At 41.5% G+C, this 21,043-nt stretch overlaps 1 protein-coding gene across 1 annotated transcript in view; it reads right to left on the bottom strand.

The window, feature by feature from the left end:
• LOC115186652 (NLR family CARD domain-containing protein 3-like) overlaps positions 1-21,043 on the bottom strand; it is a gene marked incomplete at its 5' end in the record, with an annotated part of 35,043 nt that overhangs the window by 9,963 nt on the left and 4,037 nt on the right. Inside the window, 2 exons of the mRNA XM_029746211.1 lie at positions 1,466-1,639; positions 6,976-7,149. Coding sequence (XP_029602071.1) covers positions 1,466-1,639; positions 6,976-7,149 — 348 coding nt within the window. The remainder of the gene's footprint in view (positions 1-1,465; positions 1,640-6,975; positions 7,150-21,043) is intronic.

Raw genomic sequence — 21,043 nt, forward strand, 5'->3', positions numbered from 1 at the left:
GTGTATTTGTCGTGTGTGTGTGTGTGTGTCCTCTGTGTGTGTGTGTGTGTGTGTGTCCTGTGTGTGTCCTGTGTGTGTGTGTGTCCTGTGTGTGTCCTGTGTGTGTGTGTGTCCTGTGTGTGTGTGTGCTGTGTGTGTATTTGTCGTGTGTGTGTGTGTGTCCTGTGTGTGTATTTGTCGTGTGTGTGTGTGTGTCCTCTGTGTGTGTGTGTGTCCTGTGTGTGTGTGTCCTGTGTGTGTGTCCTGTGTGTGTGTGTCCTGTGTGTGTGTGTCCTGTGTGTGTCCTGTGTGTCTGTCCTGTGTGTGTGTATTTGTCCTGTGTGTGTGTGTGTCCTGTGTCCTGTGTGTGTGTGTGTGTGTGTGTGTGTATTTGTCCTGTGTGTGTGTGTCGTGTGTGTGTGTGTGTGTGTGTATTTGTATTTGTTGTGTGTGTGTGTATTTGTCCTGTGTGTGTATTTGTCGTGTGTGTGTGTGTGTGTGTGTATTTGTCCTGTGTGTGTGTGTGTGTGTGTGTGTGTGTGTGTGTGTGTGTGTGTGTGTGTGTGTGTGTGTATTTGTCCTCTGTGTGTGCGTGTGTCCTGTGTGTGTGTCCTGTGTGTGTGTCCTGTGTGTGTGTGTGTGCTGTGTGTGTGTCGTGTATGTCCTGTGTGTGTGTGTGTCCTGTGTGTGTGTGTGTGTCCTGTGTGTGTGTTATGTGTATTTGTCCTGTGTGTGTGTGTGTGTGTCCTCTGTGTGTGTGTGTGTGTGTGTGTGTCCTGTGTGTGTCCTGTGTGTGTGTGTGTCCTGTGTGTGTCCTGTGTGTGTGTGTGTCCTGTGTGTGTCCTGTGTGTGTGTGTGTGTGTGTGTGTGTGTGTGTCCTGTGTGTGTGTGTGTGTGTCCTGTGTGTGTATTTGTCGTGTGTGTGTGTGTGTCCTCTGTGTGTGTGTGTGTGTGTCCTGTGTGTGTGTCCTGTGTGTGTGTCCTGTGTGTCTGTCCTGTCTGTCCTGTGTGTGTGTGTGTGTGTCCTGTGTGTCCTGTGTGTGTGTGTGTGTCCTGTGTCCTGTGTGTGTGTGTGTGTGTGTGTGTGTGTGTGTGTGTCCTGTGTGTGTGTGTGTCCTGTGTGTGTGTGTGTGTATGTCCTGTGTGTATGTCCTGTGTGTATGTCCTGTGTATATGTCCTGTGTGTATGTCCTGTGTGTATGTCCTGTGTGTATGTCCTGTGTGTATGTCCTGTGTGTATGTCCTGTGTGTGTGTATGTCCTGTGTGTGTGTGTATGTGTGTTTCACACTTGGACACACACACACACACTGGACACACACACAGGACACACACACTGGACACACACACTGGACACACACACTGGACACACACACTGGACACAGTCAGCATATAACTTTGTCCAAGTGGTGGTCAGAATGTTTGTCTTAAATAGCCTGAAAAGTCAAACATGTCTGATATGAACATTGACGTAAACCCTCTACATACTTGAGTTTCTCCAGTCTGCAGTGTGGATCCTCCAGTCCAGCAGAGAGCAGTCTGACTCCTGAGTCTCCTGGGTGATTGTAGCTCAGGTCCAGCTCTCTCAGGTGTGAGGGGTTTGACCTCAGAGCTGAGACCAGAGAAGCACAGCCTTCCTCTGTGACTAGACAGCCTGTCAGCCTGCAAAGAGTCAAATCATATTAAAATCACACTGCTATTCTTTGGTGGTGAAAAAAGTAGCAGTATATTTCTTCAATATATTCAGATACATCAGTGTCCTGAAACCTTCCATATCTATTCATATCTATTCATAATTTAATGTATCATAATATAAACTATAAATTATCAAAGTTTTGCCTGCAGAGAGAAAAATGTATAGTACAAATATTTGAGAAGACTGACCAGACCAGTTTATATAAATCAGTGTCCTGAAACCTGCCAAATCTATTCATCAATTAATGAATCTTTATTTTAAATGATCATATTACTTGTAGAGAAATATGTACAGTACAAATATTTGAGTAGACTGACCAGTCAAAAGACAGACAGTGAGGTATCAGATTTAGATTGTATTGAGTATACAGTCCACACCATATCTATTTTGACAGTGAAGATAACATTTTAAATGTGGCTCTAAACTCCAACATTTTGGATTTCAGATCAAATGTTTCATATGAGGTGACAGTATATAATGTCACCTTTTATTTGAGGATATTTTCATACATTTCTGTTTCACCATTTAGAAAATGAAAAGCACTTTATGTATCTAGTCCCCCTATTTAAAGAAGTCATATGTTTTCTGACCAATTCATTTATAGTGTTTTAAAGTAGTCAAAAGATTAGTGTTTGGTTGTAAACTAGTTGGCCGCATTTGCAGTTTGTTTTGGTTGTGTTTTGCCCAATAATAAAATGGTGGATGATGACTGGATAATATTCTGTCTAAGTGAGTAGATAACATGTTTCTAAACACTACTAAATTTATCCTGATGATAACATGATTAATACAAATCATGAATGAATCATGAATAATAATGAGAGAGAAAGTTACAGAGGCTACAACAAAACATGCTAACCTCTCACCATTACCAATAACAGAGGCTACAACAAAACATGATAACCTCTCACCATTACCAATAACAGAGGCTACAACAAAACATGCTAACCTCTCACCATTACCAATAACAGAGGCTACAACAAAACATGCTAACCTCTCACCATTACCAAAAACAGAGACAGCAACATAACATGCTAACCTCTCACCATTACCAATAACAGAGGCTACAACAAAACATGCTAACCTCTCACCATTACCAATAACAGAGGCTACAACAAAACATGCTAACCTCTCACCATTACCAATAACAGAGACTACAACAAAACATGCTAACCTCTCACCATTACCAATAACAGAGGCTACAACAAAACATGCTAACCTCTCACCATTACCAATAACAGAGGCTACAACAAAACATGCTAACCTCTCACCATTACCAATAACAGAGGCTACAACAAAATATGCTAACCTCTCACCATTACCAATAACAGAGGATACAACAAAACATGCTAACCTCTCACCATTACTAATTTATTTCACCTTTATTTTAAAAGAAATAAAAATAATAATAAACCCCAATGAGTCGTGCACAACCCGTGTCCAAATTAAGCACCTCACATTGTGGTTACTCACGACTTGGTAGATATTCCCTCAGTGAAGTATGGCAGTTCCATGCAGGTTTCCTCACCAAGTCCAAGGCAGCACAGCTACCCATGTAGACAGTACTCCTTAGTAACCTATATCCCCATGGCAGCACAGCTACCCATGCAGACAGTCCTCCTTAGTAACCGATATCCCCATGGCAACACGAACTCGTTAAGCTTCCCAAGCAATTATCTCCCGGTGTCACACGATGCTAGGCTAACCTCTAGGCTGGCTAATACCTCCACGACGAGACGGTAGCTTCAGTCTTTACTAAAGTTTTAACTAAATTATAACAACTCTTTTATTAAATAAAATATGTATTTCCCTTCATGTCTTAGTAGCTATGGGTTTTGTTGTAGTTCTGTCGTCTTCTTTTATAATTTTTCTTCACCAACCGTCCTGAGGTAAAACGACCATCCTTTCACCAACGTCTTTTTCCCTCCCGTTAACCAGGTCAACTCCCATTGGCCACAACTTAACAAGCGACCTTATTGGTCAAAACTTCAACTTCAAAGTAAAACAAACTATTCACTTATACATTAAATAAATAAGTATATATACAATGTGAGCAAATTTAGTGAAATAAGGGAGGTAAAGGCAAAAAAAGGCCATGGTGGCAAAGTAAATACAATATAGCAAGTAAAACACTGGAATGGTAGATATGCAGTGGAAGAAAGTGCAAAGTAGAAATAATGGGGTGCAAAGGAGCTAAATAAATAAATACATACAGTAGGGGAAGAAGTAGTTGGGCTAAATTATAGATGGGCTATGTACAGGTGCAGTAATCTGTGAGCTGCTCTGGCAGCTGGTGCTTAAAGCTAGTGAGGGAGATAAGTGTTTCCAGTTTTAGAGATTTTTGTAGTTCGTTCCAGTCATTGGCAGCAGAGAACTGGAAGGAGAGGCGGCCAAAGGAGGAATTGGCTTTGGGGGTGACCAGGGAGATATACCTGCTGGAGCGCGTGCTATAGGTGGGTGCTGCTATGGTGACCAGCGAGCTGAGATAAGGGGGGACTTTACCTAGCAGGGTCTTGTAGATGACCTGGAGCCAGTGGGTTTGGCGACGAGTATGAAGCGAGGGCCAGACAACGAGAGCGTACAGGTCGCAGTGGTGGGTAGTGCAGTGGGGGAAAAAGTATTTGATCCCCTGCTGATTTTGTACGTTTGCCCACTTACAAAGAAATGATCAGTCTATAATTTTAATGGTAGGTTTATTTGAACAGTGAGAGACAGAATAACAGTAAAAAAATCCAGAAAAACGCATGTCAAAAATGTTGTACAATTATTAGCATTTTAATGAGGGAAATAAGTATTTGACCCCTCTGCAAAACATGACTTAGTACTTGGTGGCAAAACCCTTGTTGGCAATCACAGAGGTCAGACGTTTCTTGTAGTCGGCCACCAGGTCTGTAGACATGTCAGGTTTTTTTTGTCCCACTCCTCTTTGCAGATCTTCTCCAAGTCATTAAGGTTTCGAGGCTGACGTTTGGCAACTTGAACCTTCATCTCCCTCCACAGATTTTCTATGCGATTAAGGTCTGGAGACTGGCTAGGCCACAGGACCTTAATGTGCTTCTTCTTGAGCCACTCCTTTGTTGCCTTGGCCGTGTGTTTTGGGTCATTGTCATGCTGGAATACCCATCCACAACCCATTTTCAATGCCCTGGCTGAGGGAAGGAGGTTCTCACCCAAGATTTGACGCTACATGGCCCCGTCCATCGTCCCTTTGATGCAGTGAAGTTGTCCTGTCCCTTTAGCAGAAAAACACCCCCAAAGCATAATGTTTCCACCTCCATGTTTGACGGTGGAGATGGTGTTCTTGGGGTCATAGGCAGCATTCCTCCTCCTCCAAATACGGCGAGTTGAGTTGATGTCAAAGAGCTCCATTTTGGTCTCATCTGACCACAACACTTTCACCATTTGTCCTCTGAGTCATTCAGATGTTCATTGGCAAACTTCAGACGGGCATGTATATGTATTCTTGATCAGGGGGACCTTGCGGGCACTGCAGGATTTCAGTCCTTCGCGGCGTAGTGTGTTACCAATAGTTTTTTTGGTGACTATGGTCCCAGCTGCCTTGAGATCATTGACAAGATCCTCCCGTGTAGTTCTGGGCTGATTCCTCACCGTTCTCATGATCATTGCAACTCCACGAGGTGAGATCTTGCATGGAGCCCCAGGCCGAGGTATATTGACAGTTCTTTTGTGTTTCTTCCATTTGCAAATAATCGCACCAGATGTTGTCACCTTCTCACCAAGCTGCTTGGCGATGGTCGTGTAGCCCATTCCAGCCTTGTGTAGGTCTACAATCTTGTCCCTGACATCCTTGGAGAGCTCTTTGGTCTTGGCCATGGTGGAGAGTTTGGAATCTGATTGATTGATTGCTTCTGTGGACAGGTGTCTTTTATACAGGTAACAAGCTGCGGTTAGGAGCGCTCCCTTTAAGAGTGTGCTCCTAATCTCAGCTCGTTACCTGTATAAAAGACATCTGGGAGCCAGAAATGTTTCTGATTGAGAGGGGGTCAAATACTTATTTCCCTCATTAAAATGCAAATCAATTTATAACATTTCTGACATGAGTTTTTCTGGATGTTTTTGTTGTTATTCTGTCTCTCACTGTTCAAATAAACCTACCATTAAAATTATAGACTGATCCTTTCTTTGTCAGTGGACAAACGTACAAAATCAGCAGGGGATCAAATACTTTTTCCCCCCACTGTATCTGGGGCTTTGGTGACAAAACGGATGGCACTGTGATAGACTGCATCCAGTTTTCTGAGTAGGGTATTGGAGGCTATTTTGTAAATGACATTGCCGAAGTCGAGGATCGGTAGGATGGTCAGTTTTATAAGGGTATGTTTGGCAGCATGAGTGAAGGATGCTATGTTGCGAAATTGGAAGCCAATTCTAGATTTAACTTTGGATTGGAGATGCTTATAGTGAGTCTGGAAGGAGAGTTTACAGTCTAACCAGACACCTAGGTATTTGTAGTTGTCCACATATTCTAAGTCAGAACCATCCAGAGTAGTGATGCTGGACAGGCGGGCAGGTGCAGGCAGCGATCGGTTGAAGAGCATGCATTTAGTTTTACTTGTATTTAAGAGCAGTTGGAGGCCACGGAAGGAGAGTTGTATGGCATTGAAGGTCGTCTGGAGGTTGGTTAACACAGTATCCAAAGAAGGGCCAGAAGTATACAGAATAACACCAATAACAGAGGGGGTCTGATCTTTGTGCCTCTGTAACTTTCTCATTCATCATCATTAACGATTCATTCATGATTATTCATAATCATGGTAGCATCCACATGAATGTAGAAGTGTTCAGAAACATCTTCTATTCTTACTGACAATACAAGTGAAGTGACTCCAAAATGACAGGACATTATTCACCATTCAGTTTCTATTAGGAAAAACATAATCCAAAACACAACCAAGACAAACTGCAAATGCATTCAACAAGTTTGTAGAATCACAAGCTTGATGTAATCACTGCAGGCATGGAATATGGGACTAAATACTAAACTCATGGCTACTTTAATACAATATAAGTGAATTTGTCCAAATATGTACAACTTTTTCAAATGGGAGAACTAAATACATAAAGCGCTTTCCTTTCTTAACAGTAACACAGCTATGTATGAAAATACCCTCAAATAAAAGGTGACATTCTGTACTGTCACCTAATATGAAACATTCTATCTCAAATCCAAAATGCTGGAGCATAGCACCACATTTAAAACTGTAAGCTTCACTGTCCAAACACATATGGTGTGGACTATGTGTGCCTGGTAAACTTGTTGACCAACTACAGGAATACTGACCTCAGAGTCTCCAGTTTACAGTGGAGATTCCCCAGTCCAGCAGAGAGCAGCTTCACTCCTGAATCCTTCAGGTCATTGTTACTCAGGTCCAGCTCTCTCAGGTGTGAGGGGTTTGACCTCAGAGCTGAGACCAGAGAATCACAGCCTTCCTCTGTGACTCCACAGCCTGACAGCCTGCAGAGTCAAATCACATTAAAATCACACTGCTATGCTTTGGTGGTGAAAATAGTGGCAGTATCATTTTTCAACATATTCAGATATCAGTGTCCTGAAACCTTCCATATCTATTCGTAAATGAATGTATCATCATTAAAAATGACAAATTATCAAAGTTTTGCCTGCAGATAGAAACATGTAAAGGACAAATATTTGAGTAGACTGACCAGACCAGTTTAAAAAGCAGTATCAGTCAGAAGACAGACAGTGAGGTATCAGATTTAGATTGTATTGAGTATACAGTCCACATCATATCTATTTTGACAGTGAAGCAAACATTTTAAATGTGGCTCTATACTCCAACATCTTGGATTTCAGATCAAATGTTTCATATGAGGTGACAGTATATAATGTCACCTTTTATTTGAGGGTATTTTAATACATACAGTTGAAGTCAGAAGTTTACATACACCTTAGCCAAATGCATTTAAACTCAATTTTTTCAATTCCTGACATTTAATCCTAGTAAAAATTCCACGGTTTTGGTCAGTTAGGATCACCACTTTATTTTAAGAATGTGAAATGTCAGAAAAATAGTAGAGAGAATGATTTATTTCAGCTTTTAATTCTTTCATCCCATTCCCAGTGGGTCAGAAGTTTACATACACTCAATTAGTATTTGGTAGCATTGCCTTTAAATGGTTTAACTTGGGTTAAATGTTTCAGGTAGCCTTCCACAAGCTTCCCACAATAAGTTGGGTGAATTTTGGCCCATTCCTCCTGACAGAGCTGGTGTAACTGAGTCAGGTTTGTAGGGCTCCTTGCTCACACACGCTTTTTCAATTCTGGCCACAAATTTTCTATAGGATTGAGGTCAGGCTTTTGTGATGGCCACTCCAATACCTTGACTTTGTTGTCCTTAATCCATTTTGCCACAACTTTGGAAGTATGCTTGGGGTCATTGTCCATTTGGAAGACCCATTTGTGACCAAGCTTTAACTTCCTGACTGATGTCTTGAGATGTTGCTTCAATATATCCACAATTTTCCTGCCTCATGATTCCATCTTTTTTGTGAAGTGCACCAGTCCCTCCTGCAGCAAAGCACCCCCACAACATGATGCTGCCACCGCCGTGCTTCACAGTTGGGATGGTATGACGGCAGTGTGGTCCCATGGTGTTTAGACTTGCGTACTATTGATTGAACAGATGAACGTGTTACCTTCAGGTATTTGGAAATTGCTCCCAAGGATGAACCATACTTGTGGAGGTCTACAATTTTTTTTCTGAGATTTTGGCTGATTCCTTTTCATTTTCCCATGATATCAAGCAAAGAGGCACTGAGTTTGAAGGTAGGCCTTGAAATACATCCAAATTATGTCAATTAGTCTATCCGATGCTTCTAAAGCCATGACATCATTTTCTGGAATTTTCCAAGCTGTTTAAAGGCACAGTCAACTTAGTGCATTTAAACTTCTGACCCACTGGAATTGTGATACAGTGAATTATAAGTGAAATAATCTGTCTGTAAACAATGGTTTCAAAAATGACTTGTGTCATGCACAAAGTAGATGTCCTAACCGACTTGCCAAAACTATAGTTTGTTAACAAGAAATTTGTAGAGGTTCAAAAACACGTTTTAATGACTCCAACCTAAGTGCATGTACACTTCTGACTTCAACTGTATGTGTTTCACAATTAAAAACAAAAATCTGATGATGCCATGATTAAGAAGAATCATGAATGAATCATAATGAGTGAGAAAGTTACAGAGGCCACAACAAAACATGCTAACCTCTCACCTTTACCAATAACAGAGTCTACAACAAAACATGCTAACCTCTCACCATTACCAATAACAGAGGCTACAACAAAACATGCTAACCTCTCACCATTACCAATAACAGAGGCTACAACAAAACATGCTAACCTCTCACCATTACCAATAACAGAGGCTACAACAAAACATGCTAACCTCTCACCTTTACCAATAACAGAGCCTACAACAAAACATGCTAATCTCTCACCATTACCAATAACAGAGGCTACAACAAAACATGCTAACCTCTCACCATTACCAATAACAGAGGCTACAACAAAACATGCTAACCTCTCACCATTACCAATAACAGAGGCTACAACAAAACATACTAAACTCTCACCATTACCAATAACAGAGGCTACAACAAAACATGCTAACCTCTCACCATTACCAATAACAGAGGATACAACAAAACATGCTAACCTCTCACCATCACCAATAACAGAGGCTACAACAAAACATCCTAACCTCTCACCATTACCAATAACAGAGGCTACAACAAAACATGCTAACCTCTCACCATTACCAATAACAGAGGCTACAACAAAACATCCTAACCTCTCACCATTACCAATAACAGAGGCTACAACAAAACATGCTAACCTCTCACCATTACCAATAACAGAGGCTACAACAAACATGCTAACCTCTCACCATTACCAATAACAGAGGCTACAACAAAACATGCTAACCTCTCACCATTACCAATAACAGAGGCTACAACAATACATGCTAACCTCTCACCATTACCAATAACAAGAGGCTACAACAAAACATGCTAACCTCTCACCATTACCAATAAAAGAGGATACAACAAAACATGCTAACCTCTCACCATTACCAGTAAGAGGCTACAACAAAACATGCTAACCTCTCACCATTACCAATAACAGAGGCTACAACAAAACATGCTAACCTCTCCCCATTACTAATAACAGAGCCTACAACAAAACATGCTAACCTCTCACCATTACCAATAACAGAGGATACAACAAAACATGCCAACCTCTCACCATTACCAATAACAGAGACTACAACAAAACATGCTAACCTCTCACCATTACCAATAAGAGAGGCTACAACAAAACATGCTAACCTCTCACCATTACTAATAACAGAGACTACAACAAAACATGCTAACCTCTCACCATTACCAATAACAGAGGCTACAACAAAACATGCTAACCTCTCACCATTACCAATAACAGAGACTACAACAAACATGCTAACCTCTCACCATTACCAATAAGAGAGGCTACAACAAAACATGCTAACCTCTCACCATTACCAATAACAGAGGCTACAACAAAACATGCTAACCTCTCACCATTACCAATAACAGAGGCTACAACAAAACATGCTAACCTCTCACCATCACCAATAACAGAGACTACAACAAAACATGCTAACCTCTCACCTTTACCAATTTATTTATTTATTTCGCCTTTATTTAACCAGGTAGGCAAGTTGAGAACAAGTTCTCATTTACAATTGCGACCTGGCCAAGATAAAGCAAAGCAGTTTGACACATATAACACAGAGTTACACATGGAGTTAAACAAATGTAACCCTCTCACCAGGCTTGAATATGACTCTCACAATATTAACATATGTAGAGTATCTCAACAGCATGGGATGTTAGGTGAGAAGGACATCTCCAATAAGAATTCCTATTGTAAACTATCTAGGGTTATGACAATAGGGTATTAACTTCAGATGAAATGATTATAGGTTTCTGTTATTGAATCAGGATAAACCATCCCATGCATTAAATTGAAACAATCAATGACTCCACCAAGGCAACATACATAACGTTCCATATGTGTATTAAAACATTTTCAAACACAAATACATGTTCAGACACAACATCAAAATATATATTTTTTTAAATAAACCCCAATGAGTCGTGCACAACCCGTGTCCAAATGAAGCACCTCACATTGTGGTTACTCACGACTTGGTAGATATTCCCTCAGCGAAGTATGGCAGTTCCATGCAGGTTTCCTCACCAAGTCCAAGGCAGCACAGCTACCCATGCAGACAGTCCTCCTTAGTAACCGATATCCCCATGGCAACACAGCTACCCATGCAGACAGTACTCCTTAGTAACCGATATCCCCATGGCAGCACAGCTACCCATGCAGACAGTCCTCCTTAGTAACCGATATCCCCATGGCAACACAGCTACCCATGCAGACAGTACTCCTTAGTAACCGATATCCCCATGGCAGCACAGCTACCCATGCAGACAGTCCTCCTTAGTAACCGATATCCCCATGGCAACACAGCTACCCATGCAGACAGTACTCCTTAGCCGTAACCGATATCACCATGGCAACACGAACTCGTTAAGCTTCCCAAGCAATTATCTCCCGGTGTCACACGATGCTAGGCTAACCTCTAGACTGGCTAATACCTCCACGACGAGACAGTAGCTTCAGTCTTTACTAAGTTTTAACTAAATTATAACAACTCTTTTATTAAATAAAACATGTATTTCCCTTCATGTCTTAGTAGCTATGGGTTTTGTTGTAGTTCTGTCGTCTTCTTTTATAATTTTTCTTCACCAACCGTCCTGAGGTAAAACGACCATCCTTTCATCAATGTCTTTTTCCCTCCCGTTAACCAGGTCAACTCCCATTGGCCACAACTTAACAAGCGACCTTATTGGTCAAAACTTCAACTTCAAAGTAAAACAAACTATTCACTTATACATTAAATAAATAAGTATATATACAATGTGAGCAAATTTAGTGAAATAAGGGAGGTAAAGGCAAAAAAAGGCCATGGTGGCAAAGTAAATACAATATAGCAAGTAAAACACTGGAATGGTAGATATGCAGCGGAAGAAAGTGCAAAGTAGAAATAATGGGGTGCAAAGGAGCTAAATAAATAAATACAGTAGGGGAAGAAGTAGTTGGGCTAAATTATAGATGGGCTATGTAGAGGTGCAGTAATCTGTGAGCTGCTCTGGCAGCTGGTGCTTAAAGCTAGTGAGGGAGATAAGTGTTTCCAGTTTTAGAGATTTTTGTAGTTCGTTCCAGTCATTGGCAGCAGAGAACTGGAAGGAGAGGCGGCCAAAGGAGGAATTGGCTTTGGGGGTGACCAGGGAGATATACCTGCTGGAGCGCGTGCTACAGGTGGGTGCTGCTATGGTGAACAGTGAGCGGAGATAAGGGGGGACTTTACCTAGCAGGGTCTTGTAGATGACCTGGAGCCAGTGGGTTTGGCGACGAGTATGAAGCGAGGGCCAGACAACGAGAGCGTACAGGTCGCAGTGGTGGGTAGTGCAGTGGGGGAAAAAGTATTTGATCCCCTGCTGATTTTGTACGTTTGCCCACTTACAAAGAAATGATCAGTCTATAATTTTAATGGTAGGTTTATTTGAACAGTGAGAGACAGAATAACAGCAAAAAAATCCAGAAAAACACATGTCAAAAATGTTGTACAATTATTAGCATTTTAATGAGGGAAATAAGTATTTGACCCCTCTGCAAAACATGACTTAGTACTTGGTGGCAAAACCCTTGTTGTATGGTAGATATGCAGCGGAAGAAAGTGCAAAGTAGAAATAATGGGGTGCAAAGGAGCTAAATAAATAAATACAGTATACGAAACGCTTCAGTCTGGTTTTAGACCCCATCATAGCACTGAGACTGCACTTGTGAAGGTGGTAAATGACCTTTTAATGACGTCAGACCGAGGCTCTGCATCTGTCCTCATGCTCCTAGATCTTAGTGCCGCTTTTGATACCATCGATCACCACATTCTTTTGGAGAGATTGGAAACCCAAATTGGTCTACATGGACAAGTTCTGGCCTGGTTTAGATCTTATCTGTCGGAAAGATATCAGTTTGTCTCTGTGAATGGTTCGTCCTCTGACAAATCAATTGTAAATTTCGGTGTTCCTCAAGGTTCCGTTCTAGGACCACTATTGTTTTCACTATATATTTTACCTCTTGGGGATGTCATTCGAAAACATAATGTTAAATTTCACTGCTATGCGGACGACACACAGCTGTACATTTCAATGAAACATGGTGAAGCCCCAAAATTGCCCTCGCTAGAAGCCTGTGTTTCAGACATAAGGAAGTGGATGGCTGCAAATTTTTTACTTTTAAACTCGGACAAAACAGAGATGCTTGTCCTAGGTCCCAAGAAACAAAGAGATCTTCTGTTGAATCTGACAATTAATCTGGATGGTTGTACAGTCGTCTCAAATAAAACTGTGAAGGACCTCGGCGTTACTCTGGACCCTGATCTCTCTTTTGAAGAACATATCAAGACTGCTTCAAGGACAGCTTTTTTCCATCTACGTAACATTGCAAAAATCAGAAACTTTCTGTCCAAAAATGACGCAGAAAAATTAATCCATGCTTTTGTTACTTCTAGGCTCGACTACTGCAATGCTCTACTTTCCGGCTACCCGGATAAAGCACTAAACAAACTTCAGTTAGTGCTAAATACGGCTGCTAGAATCCTGACTAGAACCAAAAAATTTGATCATATTACTCCAGTGCTAGCTTCCCTACACTGGCTTCCTGTTAAGGCAAGGGCTGATTTCAAGGTTTTACTGCTAACCTACAAAGCATTACATGGGCTTGCTCCTACCTATCTTTCCGATTTGGTCCTGCCGTACATACCTACACGTACGCTACGGTCACAAGACGCAGGCCTCCTAATTGTCCCTAGAATTTCTAAGCAAACGGCTGGAGGTAGGGCTTTCTCCTATAGAGCTCCATTTTTATGGAATGGTCTGCCTACCCATGTGAGAGACGCAGACTCAGTCTCAACCTTTAAGTCTTTACTGAAGACTTATCTCTTCAGTAGGTCCTATGATTAAGTATAGTCTGGCCCAGGAGTGTGAAGGTGAACGGAAAGGCTGGAGCAACGAACCGCCCTTGCTGTCTCTGCCTTGTTGGTTCCCCTCTTCCCACTGGGATTCTCTGCCTCTAACCCTTTTACAGGGGCTGAGTCACTGACTTACTGGTGTTCTTCCATGCCGTCCATGGGAGGGGTGCGTCACTTGAGTAGGTTGAGCCACTGACGTGGTCTTCCTGTCTGGGTTGGCGCCCCCCCCTTGGGTTGTGCCGTGGCGGACATCTTTGTGGGCTATACTCGGCCTTGTCTTCGGACGGTAAGTTGGTGGTTGTAGATATCCCTCTAGTGGTGTGGGGGCTGTGCTTTGGCAAAGTGGGTGGGGTTATATCCTGCCTGTTTGGCCCTGTCCGGGGGTATCATCGGATGGGGCCACAGTGTCTTCTGATCCCTCCTGTCTCAGCCTCCAGTATTTATGCTGCAGTAGTTTATGTGTCGGGGGGCTAGGGTCAGTCTGTTACATCTGGAGTATTCTCTTGTCTTATCCGGTGTCCTGTGTGAATGTAAATGTGCTCTCTCTAATTCTCTCTTTCTTTCTTTCTTTCTTTCTTTCTTTCTTTCTTTCTTTCTCTCTCTCGGAGGACCTGAGCCCTAGGACTACCTGGCATGATGACTCCTTGCTGTCCCCAGTCCACCTGGCCATGCTGCTGCTCCAGTTTCAACTGTTCTGCCTGCGGCTACGGAACCCTGACCTGTTCACCGGACGTGCTTGTTGCATCCTCGACAATTACTATGATTATTATTATTTGACCGTGCTGGTCATTTACGAACATTTTAACATCTTGACCATGTCCTGTTATAATATCCACCCGGCACAGCCAGAAGAGGACTGGCCACCCCTCATAGCCTGGTTCCTCTCTAGGTTTCTTCCTAGGTTTTTGGCCTTTCTCAGGAGTTTTTCCTAGGGAGTTTTTCCCAGCCACCGTGCTTCTTTCACATGCATTGCTTGCTGTTTGGGGTTTTAGGCTGGGTTTCTGTACAGCACTTTGAGATTTCAGCTGATGTACGAAGGGCTATATAAATAAATTTGATTTGATTTGATTTGATTTGTTGGCAATCACAGAGGTCAGACGTTTCTTGTAGTTGGCCACCAGGTTTGCACACATGTCAGGTTTTTTTTGTCCCACTCCTCTTTGCAGATCTTCTCCAAGTCATTAAGGTTTCGAGGCTGACGTTTGGCAACTTGAACCTTCATCTCCCTCCACAGATTTTCTATGCGATTAAGGTCTGGAGACTGGCTAGGCCACAGGACCTTAATGTGCTTCTTCTTGAGCCACTCCTTTGTTGCCTTGGCCGTGTGTTTTGGGTCATTGTCATGCTGGAATACCCATCCACAACCCATTTTCAATGCCCTGGCTGAGGGAAGGAGGTTCTCACCCAAAATTTGACGCTACATGGCCCCGTCCATCGTCCCTTTGATGCAGTGAAGTTGTCCTGTCCCTTTAGCAGAAAAACACCCCCAAAGCATTATGTTTCCACCTCCATGTTTGACGGTGGAGATGGTGTTCTTGGGGTCATAGGCAGCATTCCTCCTCCTCCAAATACGGCGAGTTGAGTTGATGTCAAAGAGCTCCATTTTGGTCTCATCTGACCACAACACTTTCACCATTTGTCCTCTGAGTCATTCAGATGTTCATTGGCAAACTTCAGACGGGCATGTATATGTATTCTTGATCAGGGGGACCTTGCGGGCACTGCAGGATTTCAGTCCTTCGCGGCGTAGTGTGTTACCAATAGTTTTTTTGGTGACTATGGTCCCAGCTGCCTTGAGATCATTGACAAGATCCTCCCGTGTAGTTCTGGGCTGATTCCTCACCGTTCTCATGATCATTGCAACTCCACGAGGTGAGATCTTGCATGGAGCCCCAGGCCGAGGTATATTGACAGTTCTTTTGTGTTTCTTCCATTTGCAAATAATCGCACCAGATGTTGTCACCTTCTCACCAAGCTGCTTGGCGATGGTCGTGTAGCCCATTCCAGCCTTGTGTAGGTCTACAATCTTGTCCCTGACATCCTTGGAGAGCTCTTTGGTCTTGGCCATGGTGGAGAGTTTGGAATCTGATTGATTGATTGCTTCTGTGGACAGGTGTCTTTTATACAGGTAACAAGCTGCGGTTAGGAGCGCTCCCTTTAAGAGTGTGCTCCTAATCTCAGCTCGTTACCTGTATAAAAGACATCTGGGAGCCAGAAATGTTTCTGATTGAGAGGGGGTCAAATACTTATTTCCCTCATTAAAATGCAAATCAATTTATAACATTTCTGACATGAGTTTTTCTGGATGTTTTTGTTGTTATTCTGTCTCTCACTGTTCAAATAAACCTACCATTAAAATTATAGACTGATCCTTTCTTTGTCAGTGGACAAACGTACAAAATCAGCAGGGGATCAAATACTTTTTCCCCCCACTGTATCTGGGGCTTTGGTGACAAAACGGATGGCACTGTGATAGACTGCATCCAGTTTTCTGAGTAGGGTATTGGAGGCTATTTTGTAAATGACATTGCTGAAGTCGAGGATCGGTAGGATGGTCAGTTTTACAAGGGTATGTTTGGCAGCATGAGTGAAGGATGCTATGTTGCGAAATTGGAAGCCAATTCTAGATTTAACTTTGGATTGGAGATGCTTATAGTGAGTCTGGAAGGAGAGTTTACAGTCTAACCAGACACCTAGGTATTTGTAGTTGTCCACATATTCTAAGTCAGAACCATCCAGAGTAGTGATGCTGGACAGGCGGGCAGGTGCAGGCAGCGATCGGTTGAAGAGCATGCATTTAGTTTTACTTGTATTTAAGAGCAGTTGGAGGCCACGGAAGGAGAGTTGTATGGCATTGAAGGTCGTCTGGAGGTTGGTTAACACAGTATCCAAAGAAGGGCCAGAAGTATACAGAATAACACCAATAACAGAGGGGGTCTGATCTTTGTGCCTCTGTAACTTTCTCATTCATCATCATTAACGATTCATTCATGATTATTCATAATCATGGTAGCATCCACATGAATGTAGAAGTGTTCAGAAACATCTTCTATTCTTACTGACAATACAAGTGAAGTGACTCCAAAATGACAGGACATTATTCACCATTCAGTTTCTATTAGGAAAAACATAATCCAAAACACAACCAAGACAAACTGCAAATGCATTCAACAAGTTTGTAGAATCACAAGCTTGATGTAATCACTGCAGGCATGGAATATGGGACTAAATACTAAACTTATGGCTACTTTAATACAATATAAGTGAATTTGTCCAAATATGTACAACTTTTTCAAATGGGAGAACTAAATACATAAAGTGCTTTCCTTTCTTAACAGTAACACAGCTATGTATGAAAATACCCTCAAATAAAAGGTGACATTCTGTACTGTCACCTGATATGAAACATTCTATCTCAAATCCAAAATGCTGGAGCATAGCACCACATTTAAAACTGTAAGCTTCACTGTCCAAACACATATGGTGTGGACTATGTGTGCCTGGTAAACTTGTTGACCAACTACAGGAATACTGACCTCAGAGTCTCCAGTTTACAGTGGAGATTCCCCAGTCCAGCAGAGAGCAGCTTCACTCCTGAATCCTTCAGGTCATTGTTACTCAGGTCCAGCTCTCTCAGGTGTGAGGGGTTTGACTCCAGAGCTGAGACCAGAGAAGCACAGCCTTCCTCTGTGACTCCACAGCCTGACAGCCTGCAAAGAGTCAAATCACATTAAAATCACACTGCTATGCTTTGGTGGTGAAAATAGTGGCAGTATCATTTTTCAACATATTCAGATATCAGTGTCCTGAAACCTTCCATATCTATTCGTAAATTAATGTATCATCATTAAAAATGACAAATTATCAAAGTTTTGCCTGCAGATAGAAACATGTAAAGGACAAATATTTGAGTAGACTGACCAGACCAGTTTAAAAAGCAGTATCAGTCAGAAGACAGACAGTGAGGTATCAGATTTAGATTGTATTGAGTATACAGTCCACATCATATCTATTTTGACAGTGAAGCAAACATTTTAAATGTGGCTCTATACTCCAACATCTTGGATTTCAGATCAAATGTTTCATATGAGGTGACAGTATATAATGTCACCTTTTATTTGAGGGTATTTTAATACATACAGTTGAAGTCAGAAGTTTACATACACCTTAGCCAAATGCATTTAAACTGAATTTTTTCAATTCCTGACATTTAATCCTAGTAAAAATTCCCTGGTTTTGGTCAGTTAGGATCACCACTTTATTTTAAGAATGTGAAATGTCAGAAAAATAGTAGAGAGAATGATTTATTTCAGCTTTTAATTCTTTCATCCCATTCCCAGTGGGTCAGAAGTTTACATACACTCAATTAGTATTTGGTAGCATTGCCTTTAAATGGTTTAACTTGGGTTAAATGTTTCAGGTAGCCTTCCACAAGCTTCCCACAATAAGTTGGGTGAATTTTGGCCCATTCCTCCTGACAGAGCTGGTGTAACTGAGTCAGGTTTGTAGGGCTCCTTGCTCACACACGCTTTTTCAATTCTGGCCACAAATTTTCTATAGGATTGAGGTCAGGCTTTTGTGATGGCCACTCCAATACCTTGACTTTGTTGTCCTTAATCCATTTTGCCACAACTTTGGAAGTATGCTTGGGGTCATTGTCCATTTGGAAGACCCATTTGTGACCAAGCTTTAACTTCCTGACTGATGTCTTGAGATGTTGCTTCAATATATCCACAATTTTCCTGCCTCATGATTCCATCTATTTTGTGAAGTGCACCAGTCCCTCCTGCAGCAAAGCACCCCCACAACATGATGCTGCCACCGCCGTGCTTCACAGTTGGGATGGTATGACGGCAGTGTGGTCCCATGGTGTTTAGACTTGCGTACTATTGATTGAACAGATGAACGTGTTACCTTCAGGCATTTGGAAATTGCTCCCAAGGATGAACCATACTTGTGGAGGTCTACAATTTTTTTTCTGAGATTTTGGCTGATTCCTTTTCATTTTCCCATGATATCAAGCAAAGAGGCACTGAGTTTCAAGGTAGGCCTTGAAATACATCCAAACTATGTCAATTAGTCTATCCGATGCTTCTAAAGCCATGAAATCATTTTCTGGAATTTTCCAAGCTGTTTAAAGGCACAGTCAACTTAGTGCATTTAAACTTCTGACACACGTGAATTGTGATACAGTGAATTATAAGTGAAATAATCTGTCTGTAAACAATGGTTTCAAAAATGACTTGTGTCATGCACAAAGTAGATGTCCTAACCGACTTGCCAAAACTATAGTTTGTTAACAAGAAATTTGTAGAGGTTCAAAAACACGTTTTAATGACTCCAACCTAAGTGCATGTACACTTCTGACTTCAACTGTATGTGTTTCACAATTAAAAACGAAAATCTGATGATGCCATGATTAAGAAGAATCATGAATGAATCATAATGAGTGAGAAAGTTACAGAGGCCACAAAAAACATGCTAACCTCTCACCTTTACCAATAACAGAGGCTACAACAAAACATGCTAACCTCTCACCATTACCAATAACAGAGGCTACAACAAAACATGCTAACCTCTCACCATTACCAATAACAGAGGCTACAACAAAACATGCTAACCTCTCACCTTTACCAATAACAGAGCCTACAACAAAACATGCTAATCTCTCACCATTACCAATAACAGAGGCTACAACAAAACATGCTAACCTCTCACCATTACCAATAACAGAGGCTACAACAAAACATGCTAACCTCTCACCATTACTAATAACAGAGGCTACAACAAAACATACTAAACTCTCACCATTACCAATAACAGAGGCTACAACAAAACATGCTAACCTCTCACCATTACCAATAACAGAGGATACAACAAAACATTCTAACCTCTCACCATTACCAGTAAGAGGCTACAACAAAACATGCTAATCTCTCACCATTACCAATAACAGAGGATACAACAAAACATGCTAACCTCTCACCATTACCAATAACAGAGGCTACAACAAAATATGCTAACCTCTCACCATTACCAATAACAGAGGATACAACAAAACATGCTAACCTCTCACCATTACCAATAACAGAGGATACAACAAAACATGCTAACCTTTCACCATTACCAATAACAGAGACTACAACAAAACATACTAACCTCTCACCATCACCAATAACAGAGGCTACAACAAAACATCCTAACCTCTCACCATTACCAATAACAGAGGCTACAACAAAACATGCTAACCTCTCACCATTACCAATAACAGAGGCTACAACAAACATGCTAACCTCTCACCATTACCAATAACAGAGGCTACAACAAAACATGCTAACCTCTCACCATTACCAATAACAGAGGCTACAACAATACATGCTAACCTCTCACCATTACCAATAACAAGAGGCTACAACAAAACATGCTAACCTCTCACCATTACCAATAAAAGAGGATACAACAAAACATGCTAACCTCTCACCATTACCAGTAAGAGGCTACAACAAAACATGCTAACCTCTCACCATTACCAATAATAGAGGCTACAACAAAACATGCTAACCTCTCCCCATTACTAATAACAGCGACTACAACAAAACATGCTAACCTCTCACCATTACCAATAACAGAGGATACAACAAAACATGCTAACCTCTCACCATTACCAATAACAGAGGCTACAACAAAACATGCTAACCTCTCACCATTACCAATAACAGAGGCTACAACAAAACATGCTAACCTCTCACCATTACCAATAACAGAGGCTACAACAAAACATGCTAACCTCTCACCATTACCAATAACAGAGGCTACAACAAAACATGCTAACCTCTCACCATTACCAATAACAGAGGCTACAACAAAACATACCAACCTCTCACCATTACCAATAACCGAGGCTACAACAAAACATGCTAACCTCTCACCATTACCAATAACAGAGGATAAAATAAAACATGCTAACCTCTCACCATTACCAATAACAGAGGCTACAACAAAACATGCTAACCTCTCACCATTACCAATAACAGAGACTACAACAAAACTTGCTAACCTCTCACCATTACCAATAACAGAGGCTACAACAAAACATGCTAACCTCTCCCCATTACTAATAACAGAGACTACAACAAAACATGCTAACCTTTCACCATTACCAATAACAGAGGCTACAACAAAACATGCTAACCTCTCACCATTACATATAACAGAGACTACAACAAAACATGCTAACCTCT

The sequence above is a fragment of the Salmo trutta genome, unplaced genomic scaffold (assembly GCF_901001165.1).
Source record: "Salmo trutta unplaced genomic scaffold, fSalTru1.1, whole genome shotgun sequence".
In the NCBI taxonomy this organism is placed as follows: Eukaryota; Metazoa; Chordata; class Actinopteri; order Salmoniformes; family Salmonidae; genus Salmo; species Salmo trutta.